We start from the raw sequence: 20,470 nt of genomic DNA on the forward strand, positions 1-20,470 counted from the left end.
TAATGTCGTAACATGTAGCCTTGAGAAAGAAGCGTTAAAAGACTTATGTTACCTCAGTGACTTTTCTGAGTCGCTGTTGGCAGAAACAATTGTGTCTCCAAAACCTATTCAAGGGTTTTGAATGGAGCATTTTCTTTTATGCTTGAAAACGCAGAATTTTAAATCATCAACATAAAAGCCATTGTTTAGCAATACCACAACTGAACAATAAGCATCCTAATTATGGTTAAAGTCCAACACTTTTAAATATGGCTGACAACATTTTGTTGCAGTTTATGTGTTGCTCACCTTGAGTCAGGATTGCTTTGAATAAATATTTGACAATACTTGCAATTACATTGACTCAATTCAGCAAGAATACTCAGGTGTTAAATGGTTTGTTACTTCAGCCAGTCTCATTAAGTTATCTGCCGAGCAATAAACTAACGTACACTCAGACTGGTAAATACCTGAAGATGTAGACTGACATAGTATCAAGGTTTTTCATTGGCCCTGAAAAATAAGTTGTTTAGAGAACTTTAAGACAAGTGGGTTTCTTGGTTGAAAAGCAAGCTGCTGTATCTGGGAAACAATTCTAGTCCAACAGAGGCATATGAGGTGAGTGGAATTCGAAACAAGAGAGAATAATAGACTCAGCTGGCCACAAGGAAGCCTTTTTCATTCATCACATGTTCTGCAAGTCAAGGTCCATGATTTCTTCAGGAGAAAGATTGTGGTTAGTGGATAATCTCATTTATTATCATTGTCTCTCTTTCTATCTATCGACATCTATCTAAATATTTGACTTGTACTCTTTCTCTCTCTCTCTCTTTTCAGCTATGTATCTATCTTTCCCTCTCATTATCTTGTTTTGGCCCACATTCAGGATGGATGGCTTTAATACTGAGCTGGTTGGAGAGGTGCTTTCTCAGTCTGCCTGACTCACAAAATGAGAATCACGTTTTTGTTTTTTCTTCCTTTCTTCCTGTCCTCCTACAGCTTTCCTTCAGTCTTTACCCTCTGGCCTCTGCCCCCCCCCCCCCTCTCTCTCTCTCTCTCTCTCTCTCTCTCTCTCTCTCTCTCTCTCTCTCTCTCTCTCTCTCTCTCTCTCTCTCTCTCTCTCTCTCTCTCTCTCTCTCTCTCTCTCACTCTCTTTCTGTCCCTATTTTCCAAACACGGAGATGGTCCACTGAGCATCGGTAGGACGCATGTGTATCTACTCATCCAGTCAATAGGAGGGATGTAGGATTTGGAAGATGTGCTAATACACATTCACACACACACACACACACACAGACACACAGCCAGTTCTACACTCATCCAGAATGCAAATATCCAAAGTATGCATGTGCACAGGTGTTCCTTCAGTAGTCTTTTTCAGTATGCCAGAGGCTGTAAAACAACACACACACACACATACTGTGTATATGTCTATATACAGATTGTGCATACAGTATATGAGGAGATAGAGGAACAGGGATAAAGAGTGAAGAGAGAGAGATGTTCTAGCCCACCTCACCAAAGAAACGAGCTAAAAAGGAAACAGAAGAGAGAGAACATGCTCTGCCTCTCCTCTGACCTGGTTCCAGATAATCCGCCTACTTTAGACGCCGAACATTACCTCCTCACTGTATTTATAGAGGCTTTTTTGGTGTGTGTCCGTGACTTTCAACGAGACAAGAAACCCATTCAGACACATCATTCAAGGTCATCAGAGAGAAGAGTAATCTGATCAGGAGTTGGACACAGTGGACTGGAAAACCCGAAGCCCGCAAAAAACACACGAGCATTCGTTGTTCCAGATTTCCTTCGGGGGATAAAACACAATATGAAAATTAGATACTGAGATCAATGATTGACCCTGATATCAATGAACGTGTGAAACACATTTGAACACATTTAACCCTAAACTGTCACTGGGAAACGCGTCTCTTTTACTGCCTAGTTACTTTGACAAGCGGCCAGAGGCACAAGCTGAAAACCTAGCACTGTCTTGGGTGCAGAGGTGGTGTAACAGACGTGGTGTTGCTCCGTCTTGAAGGCTTTATGGACCATTTGTTCGTCCCTGCCTGGTCTCGAACATGCCACCTTTGACAAGCGCAACCACTACCAGCTACGCCAAAGAAAAGCTAGCTATTCGTTGACGTGGGCGGCCTGTTACATACCTGAGGAGTGAGTTTCACCGGGTCTCTCTTCTGACACATCCAGCAAATTTCACAGGTAGCTCGAATGTTGGATATTATATATGATGTGAAAGGAGAATACCCACACAGTGTTTCGAAATAGACTTCCAGCTGGCAGTGCTAGTGCTGAGCCAGACACTGTGGGTTTTTGACAGGCCGTCTCCGAGGTAGGATCTGTGAGAGAGGGGCTTCAGCCCAGCCACGGATATCTCAACTTCAATCACCGTTCCTCCGCTGCCCTCTTTTCTCCCTCTCTCCACGGAGGGGATTTTACTTTCATAAGTCTGCTATCTTTCGGAACATTTCACACAGCGCTCCTCTCTCTCGCTCTATCGCTCACACACACACAGACACACACGCCTTGGTGACGTTCCCACACGCGTCCGCTCGCATGTCCTCAGTCTTTCTCATCGCTCTTTTGGTCTGGATCGCTTCCTACGTTTCCCATCACTTCTCTCTCAGTCCTCTTTCACTTTGTTTCTCATGTTTGCAACCCTCTCCCAAACCCACATGGTCTGCTTTCTCAAGGAGGGCCGCTGAGGGAACCCACAGGTACACTGGCTGTTGCTGCACAGTTAAATTCACAATTAGCAACATAAAAGGGTTTGAGGCTGAGAGAGAGAGAGAGGTGCGAGAGAGTGAGGTGAAAGAGAGACCGAGAAACGTTGAGTGTGATGTTGAGGGAGACAGTGACAAAGAGGCAGAGAGAGAGAGAGAGCGGTAAAGAAGGGTGGAAAGAGGAGAGTAGCATTGTAGACGTGAGAGAGAGGGTAAGAGTGTGTCTGTGGGGAGAAGTGAGAGAGAGTGTCGATGTGGGGAACCCACTCCAGAGAGTAAACAACACCCAAGTAAGGTTTATAAATATCTCATTAGCAGGGGCGCTTCAGGCGTTTCTCTCCTGTAACTGTAACACACAGGTAGACCTGCAACATGTGGAAAACATCCAGACAGGCATGTCATTGCAAATAGCACAGTCCAGGATTGAGCTGCTTGGAGTGTGTGTGTGTGTGTGTTTGTGTGTGCGTGCGTGCGTGCGTGTATGTTATGTCCTGTGTCTTGTTTTACACAATCTCTTTCAATGCCGAAATTTTACTTGATTATTAGTCAATGTTCATTGTGATAATATCATTTAGTCTAAGTAATTTACTGAAAATACAGTGTTATCAGGATGTTGTTTACTCTTTTGCAACCAAATAGCCTTGCAAATGTCTTCAAATGTCCATTAGAAACTAATGCAAGCAGATACAATTCATTGCCTTCTTCAGAGGCTCCTCTCCATCTCGTCCTCCTCCCCCTTTTTAAGAGACAACAGAAGCACAAACGTTTGCTACAACGAATGCAGACACGGAGAAACTCATTTGAAGTGGAGTCCCATTTGGGGACTGGTGAATATTTCATTGCTCTAGCCGGCTGGTCGCTGGCTACGGTGATCCCAGCATATTACACCAGCCCTTAGTCGCTAGGCCAATTAGCCAAATCGTTATTAGTACTTGGGCTGTTATGCTAGCTTGTGGATCTTAGGAACACAAATGGTCGCTAAGGCACAAGCTAATAAGGATCTAAATAAAGAGAAGTGTCTGCAGCCTTTATTCGTTTAATACACAAGAGGTTGGCAAACATTAGGCCATAATGTTAGCTAGCTGTGTTTCCCAAGATGATAATGTTGCAATTAGGATATATAATATATAATTTGTCCCGAAGTAGCAATCTGATAAAAGTTCGCCACAACATCATCAGTATTCTGGAACTTCATCACATGCATTAGTTTTGGCTCTACAATACAATGATACTTGAGGGTTTAGGTTGGTTGAGGGGCAGTTCTATGGGCGTATGTGAAGCCCTCTGTGACATGTTTGCGTGTAAAAAGGGCAATAAAAATACATTTGATTTGATTTGATACACCCAGGATGCCTTCACTAGATCCTGGGTGTTACCGGATGTACTAAACTGACGTTCTTACACTAATGGCCTTTAAAACTAGTCAACACTCTCTTTTTTTATGTTCTGCTTTACTCCAGTCACTCGTCTTACTACTGTTGCTTTTCTCTTCCTCTCCTTCCTTTCCCTCAATTCCCTGGAGTTCAACTGACCTAATTCACAGCTTCTTAGGGTGTGCATCTCCCCCGCTCCCCTCTTATCCCTCTGTCTCTCTCACCCCTAACACACGCACACATAGTGGGGAATTAGTGGTGATGCAACATGGAATAGCAACAATTCTCCTCAGGGGTATGTTTGTCTGGCATAAGTGAACGTCAAGCAGCAGTCACGTTGCTGCGTCTCACTCTTTCTCCCTTCTGTTTTTCTGCGGGGTTACGAATAAAATTTCACTCAGCTAGCAACAACGGCTTAAGCAGAATCCAATTTATTCATGCTATGAACTAAGACAAAGCCCACTTTCAGTGCCTGTCTCTTTGTATCACTCAGGCACAGACACTCATACTCACACAGAACACACAGACAATCAGATCCATTACTATGTACATAATATGGACTCCATTATTGTCCTTTGAGAATCAATCAGAGATCCCACTCAAACACACAGATATCGTTGGCTGGTATTCCTGAAATCTGTAATAAATATGATATATGAATGGAGCGCAGACGTTAACAGGAGGTCTCTCCTCGTGATGCCCGTTAGTCGGAGAGCGTATTTGTGTGTGTGTGTCCTTGCAGCTAGGACACGCACACACTATGGTTCATTAAAATATCAATGTGTGCGTGTCTTTTACAAGGGCCCTGCGGGGCCGTCGACGCGCTGACCTGAGCAGAGCAGTCTGCGTGAGAACCCTCATGTTCCTCGGACGCCTGGAGACGGAACGCAAAGGTGTTAGGGGTGGTCGTGGTGGGGGTGAGGCGGGGGGGGGGTGGGGGGGGGCAAGGGTCAGGTGGGTCTACGACTGCAGGGTCGGGGTTAGGTTTCGAGGTTGAAACAGAGGGGGTTCGATGGCTCAGACTGCATTTGCTGACTGTTAGTTTAGCATCTCAGCCGTGGAGAGACAGAGCCAGACACTTGCGCCCGCACCCGCCTGTGTCGTGTCACGTTCTGCCCCGGAAAAGACCGGAGTAAACGTGGTCGTGATGGACTAAGAGCGAAGCACACGTGCGCTCACTCAGACGCACACTTCACGCAGGAGTAAGGGAAGAGAAGAGAAGAGAAGGCTTCATTTATCCCACGGAGAACAAACGGGGCTATTAAAACAATGTCCGCACTGGAGTGCGTGAATGTGTGTGTTCACGAGGACAATGCTGTCACGAGGACCTTTGTGATTTGTGTGAGTGTGTGTGTGTGTGTGTGGACTTTCATGTTTGAAATTGAGTAACAAGCGTAAGGGAGAGACAGAGAGGGACTATTTCTATTTCACCACATAATAAACACAAACAAATCGCTTCCATCAAAGCAAAAGCGGATTCTAAAGCTACTCCTTATTTCGGCAGTCTATGAATGTCTCTCACATCCTTCCGTTCCCTGAGAAAAAAAAAGAAGAAAAGTGATCTGATTTAACTGGATTGGTGTCATCTGTGTAGAAAAGATCAGCATTTCCTGTTATCCTGTCATGTCAGATCAGATCTATCCTCAAGGAAGAGGGGGAGGACGCATGTTTACCAGATTGAAATGCCTGGTCCACCTCAGTGTAGAAACCTGGCGCACTAAGAGGGCCGCCTTGGAGAGAGCACTCAGAACAGAGCTGGAGGATGCTCTTCCAACACACACACACACACCTAGCCATGGATATGTTCATACGCTTAAACCTGCACACACGGAGACAAGCAAACTCGTGCACACGTATACAGACACACGCGCACGCACTCCATGTTCCCTGAGGGAAGTTCTGCCCTCAGTCACTGATTTGATTTATCCGTCTTTCTATACATGCTGTTTGTGCGTGCGTGTGAGTGTGTGCTGTCTCCCACTGAGACAGTGTTGTCTCTTTTGTGGGTCTTTTTTGTAAAGACCCACAAGACGCACAGGTGTGTTCAGACACCAACATGCTCCCCGTTCCTAGTGCTCTCATTACCACATTCCAGGAGGTGTTAACACTTGCACTCACAAAGGTTCACACACACACTGACATCCAGGTTTTACCTTGACGTTCACTCCCTTTTGTGGGTTTAAGTAACGTACATTCACATATAGGCTTCATGCACACGCGTACATTTACTGATTTTAAAGGACAGCTGTCGATTGTTAGTGAACAGTCGTATTTCGATTTGACAGTGATACAGTGTCTGTCAATACAAAATACAAAACATGTTGGAAAATGTTTCCTCATCTGTGTTTGCCAACATTGGCCGGGTTTCCCAGATTCGTTGAGAAGCTCTTAACGCTAAGAGCGTCTTAAGAACGTTCTAAGAGCGCTCTAGAACGCTCTTAGAACGTTCTTTATTAAGAAGATCTTAGCGTTAAGAGCTTCTTAACGAATCTGGGAAACCCGGCCATTGTCAAGTTGACAGGATCAGGGACATTTTGAATGATGTTGTAGATAGTGATACACATACTGTTATTAATAATAATGAAACAATACTTCCAAAACAAACTGTCTCACATGGACACACATCCGTTAGGCAGCACACATACACGTATACACACACATACAAACTCCTAATACACACTTTCATGTACACTGACAACACACCAGCATATCTTCCCTTTGTTGGGTGGAATTAAACCTTAATCATTCTTAATGTGTAGAGCTATGAAACGTGGGAGGTTATCCATTTATTGGTCGCCTACACACCCAAACACACGCACACAATCATACACCCACAAACACACAAGCACACACGCGTACCCACGCGCACAATCCAATCCAAACACGCATAATCACACACACACACACATATCTACACACACAATCACACACACATTTCTACACACACAATCACACACACATATCTACACACACAATCACACACATATCTACACACTCAATCACACACACACATATCTACACACACAATCAAACATACACGCACACAACCACACACACAAAACCACTCAAACGCATGCATGCAGCACACACACGGAGCCAGAACACAAAGAAAGAAGTGATGATCAATGGTACAAGCATAACGTGTGTGTGTCTGGACCAGTGTGTGTGTCTCTCGGTAGACTGTTTTGTCTTCGACCATTTGATGCCGGTTCCCACTCAGATGATGGCGGCCCGTCCGACTGCCAGTGAAGCTGGATCTCGTTTTAGAATGACATCCTGTAAAGACACCCCCCCCACACACACACACACACACCCAGAGAAAGGGGGAGAGAGAGAGAGAGAGAGAGAGAGAGAGAGAGAGAGAGAGAGAGAGAGAGAGAGAGAGAGAGAGAGAGGGGAGGAATGCTGAAGTTGTAAACCAGAGCGCATGCTCCACAGAAAGACAAGTTACTAAAGGATTGGTTTCCAGTCCCTCCATCAGACACGCTTTGAATGAAAAGGGAAAAGTCATGTTGTGCTGTGGGAAGAACACATCTATTATTGTACCTCTACCTTTTATGCAACACATTTATATAATGTGGCATTCATGACACCCTCATTTCTCCTCCGCCGTCTGCAAATGAGTAAAATCCCTCTCTCCCTTTCTCCATCTCTCCCTCTCTCATGCGGGCGATTGATTTTATGTTTGGTTCAGCTCGGCTTGGGATGCAAGTCTCTGCTGCACATCCCACTCAGTGTGTGTGTGCGTGGCCTGTTGAGCTCTATACCTCTTCATTGTACACATGTGTATGAGTGTGTGTGTGTTCGTGTGTGCGTGTTCGTGTGTGTGTGTGTGTTTGTGTGTGTGTGTGTGTATGAGTGTGTGTGTGCGTGTGTGTGTTTGTGTGTGTGTGTGTATGAGTGTGTGTGTGTGTTTGTGTGTGTGTGTGTCTGTGTGTGTGTGTGTGTTTGGCTGCAGGCTTTGCCTAAGGCTGTTCCTAATGTGATGGGCAGAGATGGTGCCTGCCAGGTAGATATCTGGAGCATTCTGCACACACACACACACAGACACACACACACAGACACACACACCCACACACACACACACACATACACACATGCACCCAAACTCACACATTTGGTCACTCACTGTCTCGTCTCTCTGGGGACACACTTACTGTACAGAACCAGAAACCCTCACCGAGCAAAAGTGCCAGGAGACAGGAAGAGAGGGTGTGAGGAAGAGGGTGGGTGAGAGACAGACAGAGAAATGGAAGGAGCCAGAGAGAAACAGAGACACAGAGAGAGAGAGAGAGAGAGAGAGAGAGAGAGAGAGAAACAGAGACAGAGAGAGAGAGAGAGAGAGAGAGAGAGAGAGAGAGAGAGAGAGAGAGAGAGAGAGAGAGAGAGAGAGAGAGAGAGAGGACGACACTAATGAAGAGAAGGGTGAAGAGTGACAAAACAAAGAGCGGAGAGAGACAGATTTGGGCATTGTCTGTCTGGAGTGTATCTGGCTGCGACCTGGGTTTACAGTAATAGTATCAGACCCACTAAAGGTGTGTTTTCTGTTAGTGTGGGCTTGTTTACAGTAACTACCTGTGTGGGGTCTTTCAGTAAACCAAGAATAAAACCTCAAGTGCTGTTTTGATGGTTAGGTTTAGGTAGGGTGATCAGATTTGAGTTTGTAAAAAAGAGGAAACTTTGTTACGGTGCATTTTCGCACCATGACCATGTGAATGCATACATCTCACAAAATGGCTATATGATCATTTATTTATACCTTACAGTAACAAAATTGCAAAATACAAATGTAAACTAATCTTTTTTGTGCCATTTAGTCCAGTGCTTCTGTGGCTTTCAGTGTTGTTTAATGTGTCTTGTCCATATATTAAAGCAATAAATATAACAAATAATACATTATTTATATAGCCGCATATTAAAATAAGAAAATAAAGACACATTGACGTTTTGGCATGGCTGCAGATGTCATGTGCTGTTGTAAACAATGCAACTAGTGGAGGCGCTAAGGTGCTCAGTGTTGCCAGATTGGAAATGCCTAAGTATTGTAACAAAGGCTCAAATTGATCGTATTTGGAGGATAATGGTCCTGCATCTGGCAACACTGAGAAGGCGGTCGACCAATGACAGTTTTCTCTAGTCAAGAGCTCGCGCAAGAAGGTGGAACGTAAGGGACATACACTTTTCAAAACTTGTAAAGGCGTAATAATTAGTTTGTGAAAGACAAGGACATATGTATATATGTCTATGGTAAAAGACCCAGAGAAACACAAACATCCGACGAGACGAAATCCCAGACGTTTTTGGAATCCCTGCCGGACGCATTTTTTAGGTCTTGAAAAGAGGACATGTCCTGGTAAAAGAGGACGTGTGTTCACCCTAGGTTAGGGGTTAGGGACAACGCAATTTTGAATGGGAGTTCATTGTGGGTGCTCACTAGGATAGTAAACCTATGTGTGGAACAATCCTTCCTGCTGTGTGTGTGTGTATGTGGGTGTGTGTGTGTGGGTGTGTGTGTGTGTGTATGTGGGTGTGTGTGCGTGGGTGTGTGTGTGTGGGTGTGTGTGTGTGTGTGCGAGCGTGCGGGGGTTTGTGTGTGTACGTGTGTACGTGTGTGTGTGTGCAGTGTTTTCTGTGTTTCTTTCTCTCTCTCTCTCTCTCTCTCTCTCTCTCTCTCTCTCTCTCTCTCTCTCTCTCTCTCTCTCTCTCTCTTTCTCTTTCCCTTCTTTTTTTCTCCCCGGAGTTTATTCTTCCACATCGTCAGATTCACCCCTCCCCTCCTTTCAGTTTTCTTTGCCACTGGGGTGGGCTCCACTCTCTTTCATTTTGCTCTCCCTTCATCTGCCAGAGTCACATGCGATGGGGGGGGGGGGGGGGGTCCCACTGGCATTCCTCTATTTTTCTTCTCTCTACTTTTCTTTGCACAACTAGAGTCGCCGCATTGGCAGCTATGGGTCTATGTCATCCCTGTCAGGTCTAGGGTTCTGCAGCCATCGACATGAGCTAAATGTTTGTTAGAAATTAAGGTTTCGGCAGTTTGGGAGTTCAGAGCAACAATGCTCTGCGCGAAATGGATGCTTCTGTAGCTACAGTGCGTGAAACCATTGTGTAACAGTTGGAGAATCTTCTAGAAAGGACAGAGAACCATTTTCAAGCCACCAGGAACTATTGTAATGTTCCAGGTAAAACCTTAGGGAGCTGAAAATGGTTCTATCTAGGAGTTAAGGATTCCCAAAAGTCAATCATTATTGTCGTGTCGTGTGCATTGAGGTATGTTGCACGCTAACTCCCAGGCCTGCAAGGTCGAATCATTGATCATGCACAGGGTCCCGCTGTCACATCCCATTAGAAACAAGTGCATGCACAGCTGGGGACACACACAAACACTCTCTCACATACACACACACACACACTCACACATGCCCACAGTTGAAGACATGGCATGTGTGTGTGTGTGTGTGTGTGTTTGTGGGTGCCCAGCTGTGTTGGGCTGTCCTTCACCTCATCAACACACACCCAGTCTTACATGTAACTGCCTTTGGTATCTTCAAAGACGTTTGGAACACACAAAACGTACAAAACACGCATGTACACAAAAACACTCACACGGAACACACATACAATGAATTGGTAGTTTGTTCATTTCCTAAACCCCAAAGCCACAAAAAGGTCATGAAATGTACCAGTATTCCCTCCCAATAAGCAACCCCAAATGATGACGACAGTCTGTTGGCTCTGAACTCCATCGGTGTCATAAACATCTAAAGAGTCTCACCTTGCATCTCACCTCGCAGTCGTGCACAAAGGTCTGTTCGGGAGTGTGTGTGTGGGTGCGTGTGCTTACACGTGTGTGCTGATACCCACGTCAGTGTGTTCGTGTCTGTGTGGGTGTGTCTCGCTCTCCCTCTCTGCTCTCTCTCTCTCTCTCTCTCTCTCTCTCTCTCTCTCTCTCTCTCTCTCTCTCTCTCTCTCTGTCTCTCTCTCTCTCTCTCTTTCTCTCTCTGTCTCTCTCTCTCTCTCTCTCTCTCTCTCTGTCTCTCTCTCTCTCTCTCTCTCTCTATCTATCTCTCTCTCTCTCTCTCTGTCTCTCTTTCTCTCTCTGTCTCTCTCTCTCTTTCTCTCTCTGTCTCTCTGATGCTCCTATCCCGTCTCTGTGTGAGATAACCTCGTCCCGGAACCTTCTGGACCTCGACACTCCGGTGGGACCCAGACAGACTGAGACTGAAGAAGAGAGGAAGAAAGAGAGTGTGTGAGGGAGTGAAAGAGAGACAGAAATAGATATGCACAAGTCTGTATATATATATATATATATATATATATGTATTATAGACTCTATATATGTATGTATATATTGTATACATATAGCATATTTACATAAATATATATATATATCTATATATATACAGTGCCCTCCAAAAGTATTGGAACAGTGAGGCCAATTCCTTTATTTTTGCTGTAGACTGAAAACATTTGGGCTTGACATCAAACGATGAATGTGAAACCAGAGATCAACGTTTCAGCTTTTATTTCCAGGTATTTACATCAGGATCTGATGCACAAATTAGAAAATATCACCTTTTTGTTCGAACCCACCCATTTGTCACGTGAGCAAAAGTATTGGAACATATGACTGACAGGTGTGTTTTGTTGCCCAGGTGTGTCCTATTACATACATTATTCAATCAATAAATACCACTGAATGTCTACACTCAGGTTCAGATTGGGTAAGATAGGTTTTGTCTATGCAGACTGTATTCAGAGGTGAAAACAACATGAAAACCGGAGCGCTGTCTTTGGGTGAAAAACAAGCAATTGTGAGTCTTAGAGAAGATGGAAAATCAATCAGAGCCATTGCAGAAACATTGGCCATAGCCAGTACAACCATTTGGAATGTCCTGAAGAAGAAGAAAACTACTGGTGTACTAAGTAACAGACGTCGAACAGGTAGACCAAGGAAAACATCAGCAGTTGATGACAGAAACATTGTGAGAGCTGTAAAGAAAGACCCTAAAACAACTGTTAGTGAGATCAGCAACAACCTCCAGATGGCAGGAGTGAAGGTATCACTATCTACTGTTCGCAGAAGACTTCATGAACAAAAGTACAAGGGCTACACCAGAAGATGCAAACCACTCATTAGCAAGAAGAATAGGAAGGCCAGGCTGGAATTTGCCAAAAAGTACAGAGATGAACCTCAAAAATTCTGGGACAAAGTTTTATGGACTGATGAGACAAAGATTAACTTTTACCAAAGTGATGGAAAGGCTAAAGTTTGGAGAAAGAAAGGAACTGCTCATGATCCCAAACACACAAGCTCATCTGTGAAACACGGTGGAGGTAATGTCATGGCTTGGGCTTGCATGGCTTCTTCTAGGACGGGCTCATTAATCTTCATTGAGGATGTAACACATGATGGCAGCAGCAAAATGAACTCGGAAGTCTACAGAAACATTTTGTCTGCCAATTTAAGGAAAGATGCAACCAAACTGATTGGCAGAGCCTTCATCATGCAGCAAGATAACGACCCAAAACACACTGCCAAAACAACAAAGGAGTTCATCAGGGGCAAGAAATGGAAGGTATTAGACTGGCCAAGTCAATCTCCAGACTTAAACCCTATAGAGCATGCATTTTACCTGCTTAAGAGGAGACTGAAGGGAGGAACCCCACAAAACAAACAAAAACTGAAAGAGGCTGCAGTGAAAGCCTGGGAAAGCATCAAAAAGGAAGAATGCAAAAGTTTGGTGACATCAATGGGTCACAGACTTGCTGCAGTTATTGAAAGCAAAGGATTTGCAACTAAATATTAAGTCTTATTCACTTAAATATGTTTTAAGTATATCTGTTCCAATACTTTTGCTCACATGACAAATGGGTGGATTCAAACAAAATGTGATATTTTCTTAGTTGTGCATCAGATCCTGCTGTAAATACCTGGAAATAAAAGCTGAAACGTTGATCTCTGGTCTCACGTTCATTATTTGATGTCAAGCCCAAATGTTTTCAGTCTACAGCAAAAATAAAGGAATTCGCCTCACTGTTCCAATACTTTTGGAGGGCACTGAGAGAGAGAGAGAGAGAGAGAGAGAGAGAGAGAGAGAGAGAGAGAGAGAGAGAAAGTGGGGAGGCAGGAAGAGCATGTGTGTGTGTGTCAGTGTGTGTGTATGTGTGTGATAATGTGATTTGGAGGTGGGAGCGTTTCCCTGTGGGGGCAGTATGGGGACACAGTTCCGCTCGGGGAGACGCAACCTTCCGTGTGCTTGACGCTGTCGCACCTGCGTCTGTCCTGCCATGACACCATGGGACATGTGACACAGCAACCAGGACTGGAACATGCCTCACTCGCGCGTGTGTGTGTGTGTGTGTACCGAGCCATGCACTTTGAGGCCCCGCACCCTGAGTGTGTGATGCGAGCTTCACACAGGCAGAATTAACAGTCAACAGCATCTTCTCTATCTGACACTAGGAGATGGAACACGTCTGTTATATCTGTGAATACATAATGAGTCTACCTAGGGCTGTCACTGTGGCTTGGCTGTCAGAGAGGGGGGTGGAAGAGGAGGAGGAGGAAGGTTCACATTATGATGGCAGTGATGATGAGGAGGAATTGTTTCACCCGTGTTTCACCCGTGAATACACACGTTGACTCTTATTACACACATACACACACACACACACGCATATACACAAACAGGCATCCATGCATTCACACACACCCAAAAGTGCACACGTACCCTCATACACTTGACTACAGGTGAGAACCTGTGAGAATCCAAGTGATGAGGAAGGAGCTGTGATATCTGCCTCTCGCACACTGACTGTGTGTGTGTGTCTGTGTGTGTGTTTGTGTGTGTGTGTGTCAGGTGGGGGGAGGTGTTTGTGTGTGTGTGCGTGCGTGTGTGTGTGTGGGGGGGGGGTGTTACAGAGAGCACACTGAACAAGCACAACACTTCTGAATCTGGGGCTCCCCTCCATACTCCACACACACGTTCACACAGTCAAACTTCTGTAGGACAGACACTCGCACTGTACACAGACAGGTACCTGGAAGGGCAGTGCTCTGCGTGTCTGATTCTGTAATACAGTCTTTTTCACTCCTTCTCACTTGTTCTCGCTAAGTCAGGATGCTCGTTAGCTTTGCTTTCCTCTCCTTTTCACTCCTTTCCTCTCCCTTCCTTTTCTCCTCTCCTCCCCTCCCCTCTCCTCTCTTTTGCTCTCCTCTGATACTGTAACATACTTTACCCCGGGTTCAGCAAGAGTTCAGGTGCACAATGTCTCTTGAGCTTGTCCAAATTGAGTTAAAAGCAGATAGCAAAGACATCCTGACAGAAGACACAATGTAATCCATGGTCTTTTTTATCCGATTTCCTGTTCAGTCTCAGGATATCCTGAGTTATGTTTGTGAATCTGCACCATACTTCAAATGGAACTATATCTGTGAGAAATAAAGTTACACAAAGTTTATTGAATTGAAGTTGAAACTGAGAGGAAACAATATCAACCGCCCTCCCCGCTTCTACATTGCCTACATTGCCTCCTCCTCCTTCCATTTCCTCTCTCCTCTCATCTTCTCCTGTTCAACGGCTGAATGCAACATCACGACCAAGCCATAACCTCCCAGCTGTAATGGCTGTACTTACGTAATGTCACCTAAAAACTGCTTTGCTTCGGTCTGCCCCCCCCTCTCTCCTCCACCTCCCCTAGTGCTTTCAAACTCCCTGTTGTTTTCTCTCTCTAGCTCTCTCACTCACTCACTCACTCTCTCTTTCTTTCCCTCTCTTTCTTGCCCACACACTTACACTACCTCACTCTCTGGCACACACTCTCACACAAATACTCGTACATAATATTATACCTACATAAACATCCATACTCAAACTTCTATTCACAAGACTTAGACATTGATTGGTCACTCACCAGTTCTCTCTCTCACTCTAATACACACACACACACAGATACACACACACACAGATACACACACACACCATCCCAACATCCCAGCCCTCTGGATTAAAGATAGAGATTAGAGATTGGGGCCAGCATGGGGATTATACAGTCCTCTGTAGCCCCGCCTCTAACCCAGATCAGAAGCACCTCTGGACCCATCATCTTCACTGATGAACACACACATACATACACACACACACACGTTCTGCAAGAATATACATCGGGCACTGACCTGTAGCAAATCACATGAATTCTGGATGAGTGTCCTTCCTGGTAGATGACTTTGGTCTGGTCTGAGGGGAAGCCCCACCTGCTGAACAAACTGAAGGACAGATCATTTGAAGGATAGTCTCAAACTACACACAGAAGAACATGCTGTTAAAAGTCAGGGGATGAATAGACACAATGGAATGTTGTGTTTGGGAGGAATAGAAGGATCATGGGATGGTTTCGCCGCTCCATACAGACCATGATAGCTGTGAACCAGTTACAAGGAGGGCTACTTTCTTTGTTTACTGGCAGTGTTTTCTGCCCCATCACTGTTGTGACATCATCATCATCTCCTGGTGCTTGTAATGTCATCTGCTTTAAGGACAGTAGCAGAAGAGAGAGAGAGAGAGAGAGAGAGAGAGAGAGAGAGAGAGAGAGAGAGAGAGAGAGGAGAGAGAGAGAGAGAGAGAGAGAGAGAGAGAGAGAGAGAGAATTTCCATAGAGAGACTTAGGCTATCTGTTAGCATCCCTGGCACTGTCATCATCCTCCACTTGAAGGGTTATCTGGCTACTTTTGCTCACACTGAATAGTGGCTTCTTGCTATGTAGAACTATGTCTGCGGTCAGTTTCTCAGACCAATCTTTGACGTATGTTTGAATTCAGAAGATTTCAGACTTGAACAAAATACAGTATTCACTATACTGCACTGTATAGTCCATCAAGGTTTACTGAAAGGTGTTTCTTTTGAACACATCAATCCAAGCCCTAGGACAAGAATCCAAGATAATGTGTTCATCGAGCAGATGTTTTCATCCAAAGATAATGTGTTCATCGAGCAGATGTTTTCATCCAAAGCAATGTACAGGGCAGGGTTTAAACCTGCAATCTCTTGATCTGCGGTGAAATGCTGTGCCGCTGAGCTCTACTCATCCACGCTCCTCATTTTAAGATGTATTTTGAGATGTGAGATGTGTCCGTTTGATGATGTGCACTGACACGACTCGGTCATGCATGTGTCTGTGTGGAAGGTGAAATGTTTTGACTGATGACTGCCCCTGATAGGTGGATGCCGCCATGCCATTTGGGTGCCTTGCCCTGCGAGATGGGCGGAGCTACAGCAGCATGTCTGATGTCACTGACAAGTATGAGATTGGACAGGTCCTCAAAGCGTGAGTACCCACAAGTCATTAAAAATGTAGTTCTTCACGTGTTGTTAGTTCATTGTGGCGTGTCCATTTTCTGTGCTGCCCATTTGTTTCATTTCCCCCTCTGAGATCCATATAGCATAATTTACCTCACTCGTTGATTCATCAACAAATTCATCTCATTTGTTTATTTCTTCAAACTAGACTGAAACTTTTATAACGGAGATACTCTGGTATAATTGATTCTGATATCTGCTACCGTGTTCACGCACCTGAAAATATTGTCAAGGCTAGACTCACCACGGGGGCGACTGGATGTCACCGAACAGATTTGGTTATTTGTCTTAAAACACTCAGGGACATATTCTTTAAGAGCTCGTTCTGCTTAATTGACCCAGTTTTGGTCCGGTTCTTCCCAGAGCGCCGTACACACACACACACACACACACACACAAACACACGTATACTCAAGAACACACACAAACTCACAGAGATCACTGTAGAAAGCCATATGGCTGCACCAACATCTGTCTGAGGAGCTTTTTGCTCCTGTTTTATATAACACCCACCGGCCAACACACGGACACCCGTACACACACACACACACATGCACACACACATTTAGTCATTTCACACAAACATCTATTGGTTGATGGTAGAGTAATACCATACGTTTGTTTCTCCAAATTGAATACTGAGCATAATATCCTTTGGCACATGGAGGGAGAAACAGCTGTCTTTTTTGTTCCTTGCAATTTGTCTGGAAGCACACTGAACAGAAAACATACATACTATGAATGTTTGAGTGTTGAACATTTGAATGTGTGTGTAAGTATGTGTAGTTTAAGCATGATGTCGAAGTAACCCAAATTTACAGTCACTTGCTCGAAGGCCCAAACTAATGATTTAGAACTGACCTATAATATTAGGGAAATCAGTTTGTGTGCGCTACCCTTTTTAAGACAAAACTAGGAGATTGTTTCCCGATTTCAGCTGTTACGATCCTTCTGACTTTGTGAACTGTATTATTTACATATTCTGTTTCAATTGCATGCCTTATGCGCATATCAGCGCTCTAATTTCAGGATGTTTGATGCGGCCCACAGTTCCAGGCTAATTAAAATGTTTTACTGCAGTTGCTGATGCAGTATGCCTTGTCAATAGAACACTGTACTGAGCCCATTTCACCAAGGTGATGGAGTCGTGTTTCTGCCCCTCCTCTCATTCCATTCCACTTCTCCCTTCTGCTTTCTTCTGCTTTTCGTGAACTTCTCCCCCCCCCCCCCCCTCTCTCTCTCTCTCTCTCTCTCTCTCTCTCTCTCTCTCTCTCTCTCTCTCTATCTCTCTCTCTCTCTGTCTGTATTATTGTTTTCTTTGTCTCGGCCCGCAGAAAGGAGTTCTGCGAGCTATGTCTGGCGAAGGACAGACAGACAGACAAGGTCTTCGTCTGTAAGAAATTCCTGAAGAAAGACGGCAGGAAAGTACGCAAGGCCGCCAAGAACGAGATCATGATCCTGAAGATGTACGTGGTGGACACTGTGGAACCATGGACAGATGGGTGTCTGGGTGGGAGGAAGACACGGCGCTACGCCGGGGCTAGGAAGGGCTAGGAGCCCGGAGGAGCAATAGCCATGTCACATGTCTGCGTAACCCGCAGTTATGGCCCCTAAAGTATTATGGCTTCTTGTATGAAGAAATGTGTAAAAGTGTGCCTGGTGGGAGGGGACTGGTAGAGGGGTCGATGGAGGGTGGGGTGGGGGGTAGGAGGAGGGTTAGTGGGGAGAGGATGGACAGAGGGTGGGTGCCTATGAGCAAGAGAGAATGAGGAACATGTATCATGTTTACCCAACCCTCATTTAAGAAAAGCCTATTAAGAACCAGAAAGAAAGAAAGAAAGAAAGAAGAAAGAAAGAAAGAAAGAAAGAAAGAAAGAAAGAAAGAAAGAAAGAAAGAAAGAAAGAAAGAAAGAAGAAAGAAAGAAAGAAAGAAAGAATGAAAGAAAGAAAGAAAGAAAGAAAGAAAGAAAGAAAGAAAGAAAGAAAGAAAGAAAGAAAGAAAGAAAGAAAGAAAGAGCTAGGAGAAAACGAGTTTCAGAGAGAAGCTGAGATCAATCTAGAGAAGCATGAAGCAAATGAGGGAGGTACAGAGTTTACAGGTTCTGTTGAGCCTCTACTCTAAAGTCTGTACTTTAAGTCTGTCTGTTCAGTTTACTGTGGAAACCTAACAAAGAACTTGCCAACCCTTCTCTTTCGCTATTTATCTCTGTGGAGCCTTTGTACATTTTTTGCCACTGACTTTCTGAAGCAGTCAACCTGGCTATAAAAGCAGTTTCTGCAATGTTCTAACCTTGCAGTTTCTGAATAACTTCTGTTGGTTGCAGGGTCAACCACCCTAACATCTTACAATTGATCGACACCTTTGAGACCAGGAAGGAGTACTTCATCATCCAGGAGCTGTGAGTGTTGCCTTCTCTGCCAAACTCCTGGCCTTCTTGTATGTTACGAAGTTAGTTAGTTTGTGTATGTGTGTGTGTATGTGTGTGTATGTGTGTGTGTGTGTGTGTGTGTGTGTTGGCAGGGGATGATCTCTTATACCCTCCTTTGTTCTCCCTTGGCAGTGATAGATAGGGAGTGTGAGGACAATTTGTCCTCAGTAACAACTTCTTAATTATCTGTAGCTTTCTCAAGCTCGCTAGCTGTGAGTGGTTCTCTATGGAGATCTCTTTGGATTGTTGCTCTGTAATGCACTTGTTCATGTCACCAGGTAAATGGCTTACCTTCCCTTGTAGTTAGTTATGTGTCCTGGGCACGGTGTGTGTGTGTGTGTCTGACCTGATATTACAACACACAAATGGCCCTTCTACAGCTCTGCACACCCCATGATAATCACACCACTCTGTTCTACTGTCTCCCCCAAATTAATCAAGTCGTTAAGAAAAATGACTGCAGTCTAACTGCAAAGTTGGGTGAGCTCCAGGCTGGGCCCAGTTGATTGCTACACAAGAAGTATTAAAATGCTCAACAGTTCACTTTGAAAACGGTGTTTGGTTTGTTAATGAAGGCTTAGAATAGTGTATCTAATGTGTATGTGTGTGTGTGTGTGCATCTGTCTGTCTGACTATGTATGTGCGTGTGTGTGTTTCTCAGGGCCACGGGAGGAGATGTGTTTGACTGGATCCTGGATCAAGGGAACTACACAGAGAGGGATGCGTCGAACGTCATCCGACAAGTTCTAGAAGCCGTGGCTTACCTGCACTCCCTCAACATTGTGCATAGAAACCTGAAGGTATTTAGTATGGTGTGTGCAGTGGGTTGGGTGTTGGGTGTGTGTGTGTGTGTGTGTGTGTGTGTGTGTGTGTGTGTGTGTGTGTGTGTGTGTGTGTGTGTGTGTGTGTGTGTGTGTGTGTGTGTGAGTGTGTGTGTTTTGGTTGTGTGTTGGCAAACAATTATTCGTATTTAGTAAACAGAACGTCTCTGTAGACTCATCAAGGCAATGCTTTGACATCTCCACTTCATACTTTAATGTTGCTAACAGCTCTCAACGCCAAAGTAAACACAGTCTTTATGGCTTAATGTAGTCTCCAGTGAAAAATAACCCCCACACACACACCCCCACACCCAACATAATATCATATTTTCATCACAAGTCGTTAACATCACACAGAACTTTGATGGAGGAATGATTCTTGTAGACCTTGGATAGCCTCTAGTGGTGGAAAGTATGAACTGCACACTGGGTATGACTGGCCTGTGAAAGAATGAACACTATATAACTCTGCTATTAAAGCTAGTCAGGTTCGGTTTTGTTCTAGATGAGTGCGTTCTGGAGGGAAAGGTAAGTACCGTCAGGACAGCGGGGCTTTCAACTGCCAACCTTCTACATGATTTACCATCAGACCAAAGAGGTATCTGCCTCTAAAGATGGCCTGTGCCAACTCGCAATACAACTTTGCTACATAGCTTAAATGTCAATGTTATAGAATGTGCCATTAACATAAACAAACTAAAGTGACAGATTTGACTGTTATAGACCAGCTACTGTTGCTCTAAACCAAAACCATTAGCTAAACCCACTGAA

The 20,470-nt window shown here is 44.6% G+C and overlaps 1 protein-coding gene across 1 annotated transcript in view; it reads left to right on the forward strand.

Moving 5' to 3' along the window:
* LOC124462559 (caM kinase-like vesicle-associated protein) overlaps positions 1-19,678 on the forward strand; it is a gene marked incomplete at its 3' end in the record, with an annotated part of 27,304 nt that extends 7,626 nt beyond the window's left edge. Inside the window, exons 2-5 of the mRNA XM_047014165.1 lie at positions 16,311-16,417; positions 17,784-17,915; positions 18,774-18,848; positions 19,540-19,678. Of these exons, the coding sequence (XP_046870121.1) occupies positions 16,323-16,417; positions 17,784-17,915; positions 18,774-18,848; positions 19,540-19,678 (441 nt within the window). The remainder of the gene's footprint in view (positions 1-16,310; positions 16,418-17,783; positions 17,916-18,773; positions 18,849-19,539) is intronic.
* Between the last annotated feature and the right edge of the window lie 792 nt (positions 19,679-20,470).

This window comes from Hypomesus transpacificus, unplaced genomic scaffold (assembly GCF_021917145.1).
Source record: "Hypomesus transpacificus isolate Combined female unplaced genomic scaffold, fHypTra1 scaffold_225, whole genome shotgun sequence".
Taxonomy (NCBI): Eukaryota; Metazoa; Chordata; class Actinopteri; order Osmeriformes; family Osmeridae; genus Hypomesus; species Hypomesus transpacificus.